The sequence below is a fragment of the Rhinatrema bivittatum genome, chromosome 1 (assembly GCF_901001135.1).
Source record: "Rhinatrema bivittatum chromosome 1, aRhiBiv1.1, whole genome shotgun sequence".
NCBI classification, from domain to species: domain Eukaryota; kingdom Metazoa; phylum Chordata; class Amphibia; order Gymnophiona; family Rhinatrematidae; genus Rhinatrema; species Rhinatrema bivittatum.
This window is the reverse complement of record NC_042615.1, coordinates 222,501,230-222,519,871: the sequence shown is the minus strand read 5'-3', so window position 1 is coordinate 222,519,871 and position 18,642 is coordinate 222,501,230. Positions and strand designations below refer to the sequence as shown.

The 18,642-nt window shown below is 45.7% G+C and overlaps 1 protein-coding gene across 1 annotated transcript in view; it reads left to right on the top strand.

Moving 5' to 3' along the window:
• The window catches only part of HTT (huntingtin), a 797,032-nt gene that overhangs the window by 109,657 nt on the left and 668,733 nt on the right, over positions 1-18,642 (top strand). The window contains exons 8-9 of the mRNA XM_029606726.1: positions 6,761-6,939; positions 11,877-12,081. Of these exons, the coding sequence (XP_029462586.1) occupies positions 6,761-6,939; positions 11,877-12,081 (384 nt within the window). The remainder of the gene's footprint in view (positions 1-6,760; positions 6,940-11,876; positions 12,082-18,642) is intronic.

Genomic DNA, 18,642 nt, shown 5'->3' with positions numbered 1-18,642 from the left:
CTTGGTTGGAGGGACGCCAGACCTTGGTTCTCCTTTGACTGGCTGCTCCAAAGGAGAGGGCAGTTCTGTGGGCCTTGCTTTAGTTCAGATTGGGTTTGGTCCCGGCTGCTTTTTCTTGGGTGGAATTTTTTCAAGGATAAAAAGCTTTTCTTCAGGCACAGTCCTCTGCTTCATCCAATCCTGTCAAGTCTGATCCTCAGCCGGTGGCTCCTCCCTCTTCCAGTCCTATGCTGAAGCACAGGAGCTCACCTTGGATCCCTGCGGGTATTTCTGACAGGAACCTGGATGGCACTGATTATGAGGCAGATCCTGATTCCCTGGAGAATAATCCCTCCAGGTATGGAACCATATCAAACCATCTTGCAGTTCTTTTATAGAGATGAACTGCCAGCCCTGATTTCCCAGACTTTGAAACAACTGGGTGTTGCCGGTACAGATGCCATGTCGAAGCCAAATAAGAATTCCATTTTGGCTTCCTTGTGTAAAGCCTCTTGTTTTTTTCCCTGTGATGGACACCATTCAGGAATTGATTGATCTTGAATGGGATGCCCAGAAGCAAATTTTAAAGGGTTCAGGCATTGGAATGTCTGTACCCCCTGGATCCAGCTGTGAGAGAGCATTTGCATCTTCTCAAAGTAGATGCACGGCTATGTGCCGTCTCTAAGCGGTCAACTGTCCTCGTGGAGGGAGGAGTGGCCTTGAAGGATGTGCTTGATAGGATGATTGAGGCTATCCTTAAGCAAGTCTTTGAGGTAGTGACTATGACTTTACAGATCGCTTCCTGTTGCACCCTAGTGGCGGGATCTTGTCTGCGTCTCTCTCAGGAGGTTGATTCTGGAGGGAATTCCAGAGCGGTTATGGAGCCCGCTGCCATCTTTTGAGCAGACATAGGCTGCGATTTGGTTCGTATCTCGGCCAGGGGAGTGGCTTCAGTGATAGCAGCCAGGTGTCAACTCTGGTTGCAAAATTGGTCAGCTGATGCAGCCTCCAAAGCTAATCTTACAAGGATGCCCTTTAAAGCCTTGCTCTTGTTTGGGAGTGACTTGGAGAAACTGGCCAATAAGTGGGGCCAGTCCTCTTGTTCCTCGGTTGCCAGAGGATAAGAAGCAATTGCAGCACCCCTTTGGTATGAGGGGTTGTGTCCAGGGTTCCAAGCGGTTTCGTCCTTACAGAGGGTCGACCTTTCAGAGGACTCAGCCTTTTGGTAGATCTGTCTTTCCATCCCCGACAGTCCAAGATAGGAGTGGACTCGGATGGTGGATTTTCCCGAGCTTCCCAATGAAGATATGCTGACCCATCTTTGGGAACAGGAGATAGGGGGACGGCTCTCTCTTTTATCAGAGGTGGGTTGAAATCACATTGGACCAGTGGGTTCTGGAGGTGATGTGAGATGGATATGTGCTGGAATTTCGCAGTATTCCTCAGGACATGTTCATGGTGTCTCCTTGCCACTCCCCACAAAAGAAGCAGGCAGTGGAGTTTACGCTTCAAAGGCTTCTCAGGCTGAGGGCTGTGGTTCTGGTGCCTAAGTCTCAAAGTATGGGGCAATATTCCATTTATTTAGCTGTGCCCAAGAAGGAGGGTTCCTTTTGTCTTATCCTGGAAATCAAGAGATTCAACCATCATTTGAAGGTGACTCATTTTTGCATGGAAACCGTGCATCTGTGATAATAGCAGTGCAGTCGGAGGAATTTCTGACATCCCTGGATTTGTCCAAGGCCTACCTTCATATTCCCATCCATCTGGAACACCAACGTTTTCTGTGTTTTGTGGTGTTGGGGCGCCATTGTCAGTTTTGGGCACTTCCCTTTGGTCTAGCCACTGCTCCCAGGACGTCTTCCAAGGTTATGGTGGTAGTAGCAGTGGCCTTGAGAAGTGAAGGGATCCTGGTGCACCCATACTTGGACGACTGGCTGATTCATGGCAAGTCTCAGGAAGAGAGCCACCTGGTGATGCACAAGGTCAGAGTTTGGTTGGATGGTGAACCTGGCCAAGAGCAGTCTTCAGCCATCCCAGTCGTTGGAGTATCTGGGGGTTCGGTACGAGACAGGACAGAGTTTTCCTGCCAGAAGTTCGAATTCAGAAATTGATGTCTCAGGTGTGTCAGTTGGTGAATACTATATCCCCAACATTGTGGTTCTATTTACAGGTGCTCGGCTTGATGGCGGCAACCCTGGAAGTGGTGCCATGGGCGAGGGCGCATATGTATCCTCTTCAGCGCTCACTAATGAGTCGTTGGAACCCGCAGTCTCAGGACTATTCGGTTCGGCTCTGCTTGCCGATGGAAATCTGTTCTTGCCTCCAGTGGTGTGGTTGCAGGAGGCTCATCTGAGAAAGGGAGTTTCCTTGTCCTCCCCGACCTGGTTGGTACTTATGACAGATGCGAGTCTCCAGGGTTGGGGAGCTCACTGCCAGGAGCTGACAGTCCAAGGGTGTTGGAATGCTGAGGAGTCCTGCTGGAACATCAATCGCCTGGAAGTCCAGGTGGTCCGGTTGGCATGCTTGCAGTTCTACCACAGGCTGCAGGATCAAACAGTCTGCGTGATGTCGGACAACTCGATGATGGCCTACATTAGTCGCCAGGGAGGAACCAAGAGCCAGCAAGTGTCGCAGGAAACAGGCCACCTTATGGAATTGGCAGAAGGACAGCTACGGAAGATGCCGGCTTCTCACATTGCAGGAAGAAACAATGTAAAAGCAGACTTTCTCAGCAGGGAGTCTGGACCCAGGAGAATGGGAGTTGTCAGCCAAGGTTTTTCAGCTAATTGTGGGTCTCTGGGGCCTTCTATTCCTAGACCTACTGGCAACTTCTCGCAATGCAGTGGCTCCTCGATTTATGCTTTTCCTCTGTGGCTCTTGCTGGGCAGGATAATTTGCAAGATTGAAGGCCACAAGGGTCTGGTATTGCTGGTGGTGCCGAATTGGCCCAGACGTCCATGGTATGCAGATCTGCGAAGACTCCTGGTGGAGACCCCCCCTGTCTTCCGCCGCACATGGATCTGTTGCAGCAGAGACCGGTTCTTCATGAGGATCCAACTCTGTTCTGTCTTACAGTTTGGCCCTTGAGATGGCTTGCCTGTTGAAGTGTGGATATTCTTCTGCGGTGATTGCCACCTTACTCCGAGCTCGAAAGTTCTCCACTTCCTTAGCCTTTGTGTGGATTTGTAGAGTATTTGAGGCCTGGTGTGAAGAGCATGGTGTTCTTCCTTATTCAGTTAAGATCCCTCTCATTCTGGACTTTTTGCTGGATGGGTTGAAAAAAGGATTGGCCCTTAATTCCTTGAAGGTGGGTTGCGGCTTTTGCTTGTTTCAGAAGCCCAGTGAATGGTTCCTTGTCGTATCATCCTGATGTGGCCTGTTTTTTTTTTTTTTGAAGGGAGTGAAGCATCTTAGGCCTCCCTTGAGCTAGCTAGTTCCTTTTTGGAGTCTTAATTTGGTGCTGGATTTCGTGGTGGGCCCTACGTTCCGATTGCTGCAAAGCCTTTCCTTGTGGTTATTGACCTTGAAGACAGTGTTCTTGGTGGCTATATGTTCTGTGCATCGAATTTCTGAACTGCAGGCCTCGTCTTGCCAGGAGCCGTTCCTTTGGGTGAAACCAGGAGCATTACAGCTGCGTACTGTTCCATCCTTTTTGCCCAAAGTGGTCTCGGAATTTCATTTGAAGCAGTCCATTTCCTTGCCATCCCTGGATGAGGTTATGGATGCGGAGGAGTATTGCCTTCTGCGTCCCTTTGATGTCAAGGGACTTGTCATGTAGTGTTTGGAGGTTTCTGAACCTTTCTGGAAGACAGATCGCCTGTTTGTCCTCCATGGCAAAAGTAAGCAGGGTGCTCTGGTTTTGCGGGCTACAATAGCTTGCTGGATTAAGGAGGTGGTCCTGGCTCTGTATACTTAGATGCTGAAAAACCATTGCCTACACAGATTCAGGCTCATTCAACTATACTTGGACAGTGTCATGAGTCAAGGTTAGCTTTGTTGTCTCTTGTCAATATCTGCTAAGCTGTGACATGATCCTCCTCACATACTTTTTCAAGGTTTTATCATCTGGATGTGCAGGCCTGGGAGGACATAGCCTTTGCATGTGCAGTGTTGATTGGACTGTGGGCAGCCTCCCACCCTGTTCGGGAGTAGCTTTGATACATCCCACTGGTCCTGAATCCATCTGTCTATATGCTAGGAAATGAAGAAATTACTTACCTGATAATTTCGTTTTCCTTGGAGTAGACAGATGGACTCAGCTTCTTGCCCTCTGCTGCCACATGAGTGTCTCAATAGTCCTCCTTTTGGGCTCTCGGTCCCAAGGGATTACTGGTAAGTGTTCATCCAGTCCCTAGATTGGGGTACCTAGATTCTTATGTGAGTTCATTGCTTCTTGTTGAGTATAGTTATGGTTACCTGTTTTTAATCAAGTTTTTTGCTAGTCCACAGTTGCGTTTGAAGAGAATACTGATAGGGTGGGGTCACTGCAGGAATATATATACTGACATAAGTTTGCTCCATCTTTATCTGCTGGCAGGGGAGCAGAACCCACAGTCCTGAGTCCATCAATCTACTCTAAGGAAAACAAAATTATCAGATAAGTAATTTCTCCAATCTAAAGTTAGCAATAGGTTACCCATTTTCTTCATTTTCATCCTCTAGTCTTTGGAGATTCTCTGTGTTTATCTCATGCCCTTTTGAATTCCATTCTTTCTTGCCTTCATCACCTCTTCCAGGAAAGCATTCCATGTATTCACCACCCTTTCCATGAAGAAATATTTCCTGACATTGTTCCTGAGTCTACTGCCTTGGAATTTCAAATCATGATCCTTAGTTCTGCAATTTCCTTCCAACCAGACATGGTTTGATTCTTGTGCATAATTTATATTTTTAAGGTATTTACAAATCTGTATCATATCTTCCCTGTTCCTCCTCTCCTGAAGGATATACATATTTAGGTCTTACAGTTTCATCTCAGAATTCTTTCAGTGCAGGCCCCATACCATTTTGGTCACCTTTCTCTTGACTGCTTCCATTTTGTCTTTATCCTTTTTGAGAATCAGTCTCCAGAACTGAACACAATACTCCAGTACTCACCAAAGACCTGTATAGAGGCATTATCATGTCGCTTTTCCTACTGATTATGACTCTCTCTATACAGCCCAGCAACTCTCTGGCCTTAGTCACTGCCTTGTCATATTGTTTTGCTACCTTAAGATCATCTGACACTATCACCCCAAGGTCTCTCTTCCAGTTCGTGCACATCAATCTCTCACCACACTTATTCATTCTTTTTAGCAGACCAAAGAAAGTTTAATCAATCTCAAAAATCACAATTGTGAGGTGGCTTAAGGAATTGGTTGGTTCAGCTTATGTCTCCCAAAAGTCTGGTGGTGCCTAAGAAATTCATATGCACTCGACCAGAACAATCATGGCTTCCTGGGCAGTGCATCCTTTGATTCTGCTGGAGGAAAATGGAAGCATGGGCTTCCTTGCATTTTTCTTCTAGATCCTGCTTCCTGGTCGTTCAGGTGAAGGATACTGCCTCTTTTGGAGATGAGCATCTTGAAGGCAGGCATTGCAGGCTCCCTCCTAGTTTGTTTGCTTGAGTACATCTTATGCATCAGGATTGGTCTGGTGAGATGAAAAGAGGAAAACTTTGGTTCTTAGTTAACTTTTGTTTTCCATGAGTCGTTTCAAACCAGTACAGGAATCCACCTGGTCTAACCTTCAGCCTTTTTATCAAGAGTTACTCTTCCAAGTCTGTTTTGAATTCAGAGTTTGAAAGTCCTTCAAGGTTTTTTTTTTTTTCTTGAGTTCCTTGGTTGATGGTACTCATAGTCAGTAATGGCTCGTCCTTATCACTGATTGGGGGCGGGTTATAATGTTTGTTTGCTTTGATTAAAAAAAAAAAATAAAAAAAAATTACTCTAGAGAGCAGCTAGTGGCATAGCATCCTGTATAGGATGAGTTTAGTAAACTTTTTCTGTCTCCATCTACTGGTAGTGGAGCTGGTGTGGTAGGATTCAAAGAAATAAAATTAGCGATTAAGAGCCAAATTATTTCTTGAGAAAGTGCTAAAGATAGAGCATATATTTTTTTAATTATGTAAACAAAAAAAAAAATTAAGACAAGACCATAAGAGGTTCCATGCTGGATCAGACCAAGGTCCATTGAGCCCAGCAGCTTGTCTCCGACACTGGTTAGTCCAGGTCACAAGTAGCTGGCAGATCCCCAATCTATTTCCTTTATCTCATTCCCAGGGATGAGCACTCTCTTTCCCCTAATAACTATTTATGGACTTTTCCTTCAGGAGCTTTCCAACCTTCTTTTGAACCCCTCTATGTTAGTCGCCTTGATCACATCATTTGGCAACAGATTCCTTTGCTTTTTTGTGCATGGAGTGAAAAATACTTCCTACGACTTGTTTTAAATCTTCTGGTTGCTAGTTTCATGGAGTTTCCCTTAGTCCTAGTGTTTGAGACAACAAATAACAGTTCCCTTTTTACCTGTTTCACCCCACTCATGAGTTTATAAATATTAATCAAATCCTCTCTCTTTTCCAAGCTAAAGAGTCCTAATCTGCTTAGCCTTTCTCCAAAATGGAGTTTTTCCATCCTCTTTATCATTTTTGTTACCCTTCTCTTGCCATTTCTATGTCCGCTATGTCTTTTTTTGAGATAAGTTGACCAGAACTGCCCTCCATTCTACTTACTAGGAATTTATGGGCAAAAGTCAGTAAAATATTGAGTTTGTGAATTCTTTTCTTTTTGGCTAATAGGTCTGCTAGTGCCTGTGGAAGATGAACATCCTACTCTTCTCATTTTGGGAGTACTGTTAACACTAAGGTATCTCATACCATTGCTGCAACAGCAGGTGAAAGATACCAGTTTGAAAGGCAGCTTTGGAGTGACACGAAAAGAAACTGAAATTTCTCCAACTCCTAAGCAGCTTATACAGGTAAAATGCATCCGCTATATTAAAGAAAGACATTTACAAATTCAAAGTGCATGTATGGTATTTGTCCAAATGTAGAAATATAAGATGCGCTATGCCGAGTCAGACCCAGCATCATGTCTCTGGTAGTGGCAATCTGGTTCACAAGTATCCTGCGGATCCCAAATAGTAGATGCATTTCATGTTCGTTCCTAGGGATAAGTGATGGCTTTCCCAAATCTGTCTGGCTAATAATTGTTTGGACTTTTCCACCTGGAACTTGTACAAACCTCTTTTAAACCCAGCTTTCTTGATGTCTTGACTATGTCCTTTGGCAGCAAATTCCTCAGATTGTGTGCATTGAGTAAAAAAAATACTTTCTCTAATTAATTTTAATTTTGCTGTTAGTTTCATGGAGTGTTCCCTAGTTTTAGTACTATTTGGAAGACTTAGGGGGCACACCATGAAGTAACATATTTAAAACTATTTTTTTTTTTACTCATCACACTAAGCAGCTCTGGAATTCATTGCTGCAGGATGTGATAAAGGCAGTTAGGATAACTGGCTTTTAAAAAAGATATGGATAAGTTGCTAGAGAAAAAAATCCATAACTGTTATTAACAAGGTAGCTTGGAGAAAGCCACAGCTTGTTTCTGGGCATAAGCACACAGTCTGTCTACAATTTGGGTTCCTGCCAGGTACTTGTGTTCTGGATTGGTCACTGTTGGAAACAGGATTCTGGGTTTGATGGACCTTTTAGTCTGGATTAGTATGGTGATTCATGTGTTATATCCCCTGGTTACCTGTTCCATACCACATATAATTTTATAAACCTCTATACATGTTTCCTCTGTCACCTTTTCTTCAAACTGAAGAGCCCTAACCTGTTTAGCCTTTCTTCACAAGAGAACTGTTCCATCCTTTTTATCCTTTTGTACTTTTTCTAGTGTCGCTTTATCTTTTTTGAGATTGGGCAACCAGAACTGCACACAGTACTCAAGGAACATACACCATGAATGGATATAGAAACTACATGATCGTCCTTTCATTCCTTTTCATTTCATTCATGTGCGGGCCCGTGCCAAAATGTCTGGAGCCCACGAGTGACCTGGGGCTGGGCCAAATGTGGCGATCGCGCAGCCGTCACATTCTTTGTCATTGGGGCTGGCAGGTATTCCGGCTGCCCCCGATGATGGCGGTACCTACACGGGATGGGCACCAGTATATATCGCTTATACAGGTAAAATGTATATATGTGTGTGTGTCCGTCCTGTGGTCCATCATGCGCCACCTCTGTCCCTTCTGAGCCCTGCATCGGGTCCCGCTGGCTCTCGGATCAATTGGGCCAACCGTGCTCCGTGGGAAACTTTTCCCTCAAGCCCTTTTGAACCCTGTTACTCACTGGGTAGGGAACTTTTCTGCTGTCTCCAAGACGGCCTCCTCGTGGCAGCAGGACTCCTTCCTGCCTGCTATCCTCTTCTTTTCAGAAGGGACAGAGGTGGCGCATGATGGACCACAGGACACAGGAGAGAGTCGGTCATGAAGCACCCTTGCTGATCGAGCCTACCAATAGAGACAACCTGCCCGCGAGAGAATATCAGCAAGCCGGTCGTAGCAATCCTGCAAGGGCAGGAGCAGACACAGCCTCATGTGGAGTTGGAACCTCCTGCAGATCCAGCTCAGCCTGTCATGTCCAGGCAGGAGGATGCCCCGTTGCCAACTCGACACCATGGCGATCAAACAAGCGGATACACACCGGCCGGCCCTCAGCTTCAGGCATCTTCAGCATGGCCCCCTCCTTTATAGCATGACTTCCCCACTGCGCTAGTTTCCCCCCTGGAGCTGGACGTCCTAGCATCTAGTGGTGTGGGCCGTGGTAGCCGCCCAGTAATTGGAGCATCAACCCGCACATATAACCCGATGTCACAATAGTCCCCTGTGGGCTACCCAAGGGGAGTTCAGTGTCCATCATACCCATGGGTGCATTGGCCAGGGCAAGAGGATGGACACTTGGCACAGGAAGGTCGAGAGAGATCTGCCGGCACCCTGGCGGTAGGCTTCAGCGGCACGTCACTGGCGCAACAAGTTGGAGGTGAAGCCTGCACCTACCACCTACCATCTGAAGCTACCACCTGGTCTCAACATCCATAATGCTTTCCACGTTTCACTTCTGAAACCGCTCATACTCGGCGAATTTTCTTCCAAATCTCAAGACCCACCTGTCATCAATGCAGAAGGCGACTTAGAATTCAAAATCGAAGAGATCCTGGATGTTCGTAAAAGAGGCAATACTTTTGTATACCTTCTAAAGTGGGAAGGTTTCGGCCCCAAAGAAAACTCTTGGGAGCCTCAGACCAATATCCTGGACAAAGAGATGCTTCGTCAATTCCACATCGCGCATCCTTCAAAACTCAAGCCTGGTACCCGAAGAGGAAATCACCCTTTGAAGGGGGGTACTGTTGCGACTGTCGCTGCCCGACATCTCCACCTCACCCACCTTACCTCTTTGGCGACTCCTCCCTCTTTGCTCGATGGAAGATTGGCTGCCATGGCATTATCTTGCCGACCTCCTCCGGCTTCCCCAGACCGGCTAGACGCTGCACTCCGCCATGTTTCCCAGAAGCCTAAGGGCGCGCATGTGGTGCGGCCCCGACTCAAGTACTAGCAGTGGCGCGAACCTCAGGGGCGTCTCCCTGAGATGACGTCATCCTTACCGGATACTTAGTTTGCTAACTAATCGAGTTAGCAAAGGATAAGCGAAAGGAAAGGATTACCTAGCTTCCTCCAGAGGGATTCGCTCTCCGCATACCTTGCTACTCTGCCTCCTCTGACTTTACCAGAGGTACCCGCTCCTCAGGGGCCTTGCGCTCTCTTGTTTTTCAGGTCGCAGTCTGGAACCGGTACTCGCTCCTCGAGGGTCCACGTTCCCGGACTTGCTACTGAATACCACTTCTGCCAGGAAGTCTTCACTGCCTACAACACCAGTGAGTTACAATCTCTCTCTCTGAGTGTTCCCTGGAACCAGGTACTCGCTCCTCGAGGGCCTAATTAATTTCCAGCTCCTGGGCTGCTTCTAAGAGACTATAGTGTGAGTGTTACCATCAAGGTTCTGTTCCTGAACTCTGCATACCCTGCCTACTCAGTATATTCAGTTTCTCTACAGCTCAGTTATCCAGGATCGCTATTCCAGTATCTGAGGGACTACAGCCCAGCCGGGCGCTTCCAACTCACTACTGCCTCCTCTGGTGGTTCAATATACTGTTTAATAAAAGAACTAGTGTGTGTCTGTCTCCAAACTCTGAGCCTGACCTGTGGCCCCCGGGTCACCATGCACCCGGATCTTCCCCCGGGTGCATGGTCATCTGCCACCGACCCAAAGATCCACCCACAACTAACTCAAACACTAACACAGGATAGGCTTGGATGCAGGCAATTTTGGGACCAACTCTTTCCAAATCGGGGCTGCCACCAGCACAGCCCAGGCCAGGTTGGAAAAAGAGGCCAGGTCTAGGGTGGTTGGATCCCAATGGATAGGCAAGAGGCATTCCTCTGCAGTAAATTCATATGTCAGGTTAGATCGGACTCACATGTCCCTTCACAGCAACTAACATGAAAATTTTTCTTCCACTTTCAGAGATGCCTCCTAAGCTGGTACAGGTTTGGATTGTGGGACATTGCTTTATTCAGTGGGCAGCCAGGAGGGCCCGCAAGCGCAGATACAGACCACATTTGGGGCTAGCCGCCCGGAGGAGTGTTCATCACATGGATTGGGAAGTTTGGAATGTGCTGGGGCCAGCTTCTACCTAGATTACGGGCCAAGGGGATGCCATGGCTGCCCCGAACATCATGATTGTGCACCTTAGGGGTTATGATCTGGGGGCTATGTCTTGCATACCCCATTGTTGGGGTAGGTAAGAAGGGACCTCCTTGAGTTAAATTTGTGGTTCCCAGGAGTATGCATTTTTTGGTCGGACATTATCCCTCGTATAAAATTCTACGATCAGAAGCTATGGGGGCGGGGGCTGAAGAAGTTAAACAGGCAGATTGGGGTATGGATGGGGCATATAGGGGTCGGCAGATACTGCATGAGTGGGCTAATGACGTGTGTGAGGGGTTGTACCAGCAGGATAAGATTCATTGGTATTGGGGGGAGTATGAGACAAGTGTAGTCACTGTACTTCTCATGCTTGTGGCGGGTACCTGGGCCAAATGGGATGAAAGGGTAGGTACCATGCCCGGTATGTTTGGGCCCCCTTGCTGGAAATGCGGTGGGGAGTCTGGCCTTGGATGTGCCGCCTTTCTAGTACGTGGCAGGTAGGTATGGGGGTGTGTACCCGGTTTCTTCCGAGCTATCAAGGTATTGGCCCATGTACAGATTTTTATATTTTACGTTGCTATGTTAAAGCTTTGGCCCGTTTCCAATTTGAATGTTGTCACACACAGTTATTTTGGGGACAGGGGATAAAGTTTTTCTAGCTTGCTGGATGCACATCCTGGTTGCTGTCCCCACCATCACTAACATTCTGTTCACTTTTTTTGGCCACTGTGTATTGAGCTGAGGATGTCAGTGGAACTAGGAGATCACATTAGTTTTGTAAACCTATCCAGAATAGCTGCTTGTTGCCAATGGAAAAACATCTGTGTTGCAAAGCAGTGTACCTTCTTAACCTTCCTTTTGTATACAGTCTATGCAGAAGACTGTGGTTTGAGAATTAGTATGTACTTGCATGAAAAGCATCATCGCTGATGAGATTTGATGATCGACAGCTCGGTCTTGGAGCTGCTCCAAAGAATGTAAATACTTTGGCTATTGCAATAAATGTTTACTCATAATATTTTGGTAGGCCATTTGATATTCTGTGTGTTGCTAAATGTTTGAACAAAAATATCACACAATATAGGATAATGCAAAATAGCAGTGCATTTTTTATTTGACCCATCCATCTGTTTAATAACTCTAGGTTTATGAACTGACCTTGCATTACACTCAACATCAGGACCACAATGTGGTGACTGGAGCTTTGGAATTACTACAACAACTTTTTAGAACGCCGCCTCCTGATCTCCTTCAAGCCCTGACCACATCAGGCGGCATCATGGAGGTCAGTGTATCCAGAGATGAATCAACTAGCAGAAGTCGTAGTGGGAGTATAGTGGAACTTATAGGTAAGGCATGTTTTGAACTCTGAATGTAACCTTACTTTCTGATATAATGTCTTTATTTAATAAAGATCACAAAGTGAAGTTAATATATTAAAATGTATGTTTTAGTGTTTATAGTGTGTTTTTTCATATTTGTAATTTTTTCCCCAAAGTTAAGTATTCTAAAACAGCAAAAGCCCCATTACCTGAAATGCATGGGGAATAGTCTGGTTGGTTGAGTGCCAGACAATAGGACTTTTCTATAGTTATCTACTAGATTACACAACCTCTTGAGTTTCCAGGTTAAAGATCATATCTAAGACTATGGAAGTTTCTGAAAGTTCATATGTCACTTGAATGGTGGTCAAACTATTGGAACCAATTGCCCCAGTTACATTATGTTGCCTGATTGAGATAGAATCTCTTCCTGGACAAGAGTTTTCATCTTTAATCTTAAAAGTTGATTTCTATTGTTGCTCTTGCTATTCCTCTTCCCTTGAGTTTTAGTACAGTAAGGCATTATTTTCAAATTGTATTGATTTTTTTTTTTTGTTTTGCACAGTGATTAACAAACTGTTTTTGTGTCAAACTGGTAGTGTTGGATGAGGTTTTTTGTCTTTGTTTCTGAAATTGTAGTTTAAAATGAATTGTGTTTGCTTTAATATTGAAGCAAATGAAATAGCATTGACCCAGTCCGGTTCACAGTATATGGGAGCAGGCTGTGACATATCTGGATGTGAAATCTACTTGAGATTATTTCAAGGGCCTAGCCGGAAAGGCTCTTTGTTTACCTCACTGATGAATCTAAATCCAACTGGAGGCTAGAGCAAGAAGTCATATTGCATTGCTTTGAAGGGCATCTCTTATTTGATGCATGAGTTGTCTCCTCAACAGCTTTTTTTTTTTTTTAAACATTATTTCACTGTTGCTCAGGATTTCCTTTTGGTGCATTTGACCATGAAGGGCTTTCACACTCCATAAGCATATGTAAGCACCCCCCCCCCCCCCGACTGCTTCTCTGCTTCTGAAAACAATATTTTCAGTTCTCTACTGTTGAATGCTTCACAAACTATCACAGTTTTTCTTTCTTTTTTAAATTAAAATTGTTAATGAAAATTAACTGTAAATATTCCTCAGAATAAATACTGGCAAGCTTTGAAATCCAAGTTGGTTTCAAGTCAAAATGATAAAGCATGAGAACACCTGAAGATTAAAGGACAGCTGCATATGTTTTAAAATAATATTGCAAGTCAAGTATGCCAGGACTTTGCTGCCAGTGTTCATTCTTGGTTTCAGTATGAGTTTCAGCATGTTTTTCATTCTGTCTACAGACTTGTATCATTTATTGTTAGTAGATATCCAGATGGATTTGCTCAGTTGTTGAAATGCTTACAGAATATAGGAAGTGTCTTGGCCTGAGTTTTTTGTTTGTGTGTGTGTGTGTGTGTGTGTGTCTCTCTCTCTCTTTCTCATACACATACTCATACACATTTTCTTTTCAGTAAAGGCTCAGAATTCACAAAAGACAGTATCTCACAAGTTTATTTTTGTATTTGATTCCTTTTTATTCCTTCAGTGCCATAGCAAGTTGATTTGTAAGTGTTGATTGTTATATATGAGCTGTTTGAGCTCAGTTGGGAATACATATCATAAATGTAGTTTTGCTTTCAGTAGCTCCATATGTTACTCATTTTCACCAGAGTTCATTTTATTTAAAGATGTCTCCCTTGAGACTGATGTTTGTTATGCAACAAAGTCTTATAAACATTCTACCTTGGAAATAAAGGTATTTACTTATTTTGGTTGAACTGAGATTACAATGGGAACTGTTAAGTATCAAAACCTCACAAATAAGTATTATTTCTTTGAACAGTTAACTCAGATCTTAATTCAGTAATATTTTCATGGATTCTCACAATCTGCCCACCTTCCCCTTTGGGAGTTGCACACTAACCCCTAGATTCATCAAAATGCTATTATAATGCATGGATAAAGCCCATGGCAAGAAAAAAGGTGTTTTATGGTAATTTTAGAATTACCGCACCATGTGCTAACATAGCATGCTAACATAGTTTTCACACCCTGCAATACTTCTATTTTGCAGCTCGTGAAGTGTCCAGACAGATAGCTATTACTATGGTAGAGGCGGGAGAGAGAGACTATTCATAAGGCCTTCATAGTAGTCCACTATTTATCTCTATAAGAGGGCCAGCTAATAGTTTGAGGTGAGGTGTTGGTGGTGGTTTAGGGGCCAGAGTTACATGTAAAGTAAGACGTATGAACAGCACAGTACACCTCTGTGAAGATTTGACATTTGGAGTGAGAGAGTCTCACAAAGTTGAGATTTCTAATATGTTCTCTCAGCCTAGCTTGATAGAACAACTTTGTGAGACTTTCCTCATTCCAAATGATGTCAAAAGTTTCACAAAGTTGTTCTATCAAGCTAGGTTGAGAGAACATATTAGAAATCTCAGCTTTGTGAGACTTTTCTCACTCCAAATAATGTCAAATCTTCACCGAGGTGTACTGTGCTGTTCATATGTCTCACTCTGCATGTAAAACTTGCTCCTAAACACTAAACCATCAGCAACACAACACCTAGAGCTATTAGCTGGCCCTCCTATAAATAATTGACTACTGTGAAGGCCTCCCCAGAGGATCTCTCTCTATTCCAGCGATTCTCAACTGGTGTGTCGAGACACACCAGTGTGTCACCACGCATCGGCAGGTGTGTCGCGTGCTAGCCGCGGCTGGCGAGGCCAAAGACCCGAAGGCTGGAGCTTCTGGCCACCGCTGGAGACAAGGCTGGCAGGGCTGAAGAAATGAAGACTGTTGCTGCTGACTGCCACCGGAGACCAGGTTGGTGGGGTCGAAGACTAGCTGTTCAGCTGGGGGCCAGTGTGTGGTGTATATGTGAGACAGGGAGGGTGCTTGTGTACATGTGAGACAGGGAGGGTGCTTGTGTGTGTGTGTAAGAGAGAGAAGGAGCATGTTTTTGGCTGGCTGTGTGAGAGAGAGTGAAGAGACAGCATGTGTGTGATTGAAAGCCTGTGTGTAAGTAAGAGAGAGAGAGAGAGAGCATTGTGTAATTGAGAAGAGACTGGTCAGAGAGGTGACGAGTGTATGTGTGACTGATCAGGGAGATGACTGGTGTGTGTGAGAGAGAGAGACTGGTCAGGGAGATGACTGATGTGTGAGACAGAAACTGGTGTGTGAGAGAGATAGGAGACTGGTTGTGGTCCCTAAGGATGAGGACAGCTTCAGCAACTACTGCTTCTGATGTAGCCTCTAAGGGAAAGGAGTAGGAGAACTGCTGGAGAGGGTAAGTAATGGTGGCTTTTTAAGTTTGTTTTTCTTGATTGATTACCATTTTAATTATTGGGTATTATGTGATGTATCTGCTGTTTTGAAATATTTTATTGGTATTTAAAGAATTTCTAATAATGTTAAGAGTTTTTAATTGCTAGATGTTCTGTTCATCAGATGTTTTAAAACATTTATTCATATAGTTTTACAGTTATTTCTGTGTGGGAATCTATAACAGCTTGGCTTTTTCTGTTTTCCTAATTGGAGGTGTATTGGTGTTTAGGGCCTTGTTTAATATTTGTAGTGTGGCTTTTTTATAGGTAGGGTTATTCTCCTAGGACAAGCAGGATGGTAGTCCTCACATGAGGATGACATCATCTGATGGAGCCCGGCATGGAAAACTGTTGTCAAGGTTTCTAGAAATGTTGGCCAGCAGACTGAGCATGCCCATCACAGATCCACATGAGGTTTGCATCCTCTGCCTGGGGGCCTCGCATGATGTCTATGGATGTCGTCTGTGCGCCTCGACAAAATGGAGAAACTCTTTGGGACCCTGAAATCCTCCACTCCTGCATCGGTTGCTTCGACGCCCAAGGATTTCAGGGAGCCATCCCTGTCTCTGACTCTCGTGGTTCCTTTCATTTCTACCCCCAAGGATCGGAGAGAGGGAGATCAATCCTCTGTGATCTCTCCCTTCCCCCAGACCTCGGAGTCATCGACTTCCTTGATGCTGGGGAAAGATCAGGCTGAGCATTGGAAGTGTTCCCGGAAGCTCCGGCAACAGTCACAATCCCGACACTGTTCCGGTTCCGAGGAGTTGGATCGCAGGGTGCCGTCGGCAGTGCTCAAGGCACTGCAAGGCGTTGAGATACCTGTGCCACCAGCCCTCATACCAGTGCCCGAGCCTCTGCCATCGATGCTGGAACATCTGGATATCCTTCTTGGCACCCCACTGATGCCCTCCATCAGAGTGATTCTAATTCCCAGGTCCTCCGAGGAGGATGAAGCTTCTAGGACCGGGCGCCCTTGCCTGCAGTTTTCCGAGCCACTACTGGGTTCTTGCGGCTTACCACGGCCAATGACCCCCCTCAGTGCCGGGGGTTCCATCGGTGGTGTTGGTACCCCTGTGCCCCTCGGAGCCCAGAATCAATGCCCCTCACTACCCTCGCCCTTGACGCCTGGGCCCAAATGAGGAGTAGGGTTCCTATGACTCTTGGGGTGATCTCTCCACGCACTCGTCCTCCGAGTACTCTGACGATCCACTCTCGAAGCCTTCTCCCCCAGAGGAGCTGTGCTGCTCATCGCCAGAGTACCTGTCGTTTGCAGGATTTGTTCAGGCTATGGCTGAGGCCATTCTCTTTCAGCTCCTTACAGAAGAGGATGCACGCCATAAGATGCTGGAGGTTCTTCAGTTTGTGGACGCTCCCAAAGAGATCATGGCAGTTCTGATCCACGACAATTTTTTTTTAAACCTTTATTTTTCAATTTTACAACTTAACCATAATACAGATAAAAGACAATAGGAAAAGTACAGCTTGATTCCCTCTTTTTCCCTCCCCCCCGAGCCTCATTTTGGTAATAGAGAACATTATCCTATCCTTAGCCATATCATGATTAGTGGGATAAGTACGAGTGTCTGTGATGGAAGTATTAGAGTGAACGGCAAAGGTAATAGTAGTAGCATCCAATATAGGGAACACCCCGTGCAGACTGCTGTCCAGGAAGCTATTGGGCATTGGGGTGCATGATGGATCTGGGGTCACAGGACGTCTATTACGTTATCTCAGTCTGTTCCGGGCTTTAACATTTAAGGAGAGAAGGAACGCCAACCATTTATCCATGAACTCCTTATATTTGGCTGACGTCAGCCGTTTAGTGGTGATATGGTCATATATTGCTGTGCGGTGCAGTTTCACCCTCCAGGACGTCACTGAGGGTGAGTCCTCCTTTAGCCAGCCATCCAGTACCACTTGTTTCGCCATCCAAGAGGTCTGCTGCAGGAACACCTTCCGTTCAGTGGGGATAGAGTCTGGCAGGGTGGCCATTACTTCAAAAAGACACAAGCATGGATCCAGCGGAATAGTGGTAGCCAAGATACCATTGAGGAAACTTAGGGTGCTGCGCCAGTATGTAAGCACTGCGTTACAGCTCCAAAATAAGTGAAACAAGGTGCCATCAGCACTATGGCATTTGATGCAAGTAGCGCTAGTAGTCACTTTAATTTTGTAGGCCCGCAGGCGAGATATAAACATCCGTCTCAGGAACTTATATTGTGTCTCCCTCAATAACAGTCGGAAACTTGTTTGAGACCCGCAAAGCAGCAGTTCAGTGCGTTCGGGTCTACAGTACAGCTCATCTACTTATTCCAGCACTCCGCAAGCTCCTGGAATGTCCCTTGTGGCGCTAGGCCTACAATTGCCCTTCTCATGATAGCGCATATGATCGGCTTTCCCTGCGCCGCAGAAAAGAATTTGATGAAAGCCGATCCATTGAGCGTGGCCGGTCTCGGTAACAAATCATGTTCAATAAAGTGTTCCACGACATTTTTAAAGAACTCCTCTCCCCAGTAAAGAGAAAGGCGATGCCACCTACTTGGTTCAACAGGCCCTGCGGTTCTAGAAGAGGCAGCTCCCCCACCAGTCGGTGGTAGTGGAGTCTGCCCTGAAGAAGGCCCGGTGCTCCCGCACCCATGCATCAGCTCCTCCGAGAAGTGATAATAGGGAACTTGACTCCATAGGGAGATAAATCTTCCACGGTGTCATGGTGGTTGTCCGCATTGCGGCTTATCAACTTTACATGACCCAATATAACCTCAATCTCTGGAAGAGAGTCCAAGATTTTACAGACGGTCTCCCCCAGAAGCAGCAGGAAGCACTTGCTGCCAATTGCCTCCTTGGGTCTGGAAGCAGGGAAACACGAGGTGCAGTCCATCTACGACTTGTTTGAAATTGCAGCCTGCTTAGCAGCCGTAGGCATTGGTGCTAGTTGGATGACCTGGGTCATGGTTTTGGACCCCTGTCCAGAGGTCCAGGATAGGCTCGCCGACCTCCCATGTACAGGCGAGAACTTGTTCAGGGAAGAGATCCGGGACGCAATGGCGCAGCTGAAGGACCATCATGACACCCTCTAGCCAGCTGTCTGCTAGTTCTTTGGAAGGCACTACACAACATACATAAGAAGAGGAATACAATAAATTGCATCAATGTTTTATTTGCATTTTATAAACCTATCTAACATTAAAAACTATCTAACACACTCATACTATACTCATGCACTCAC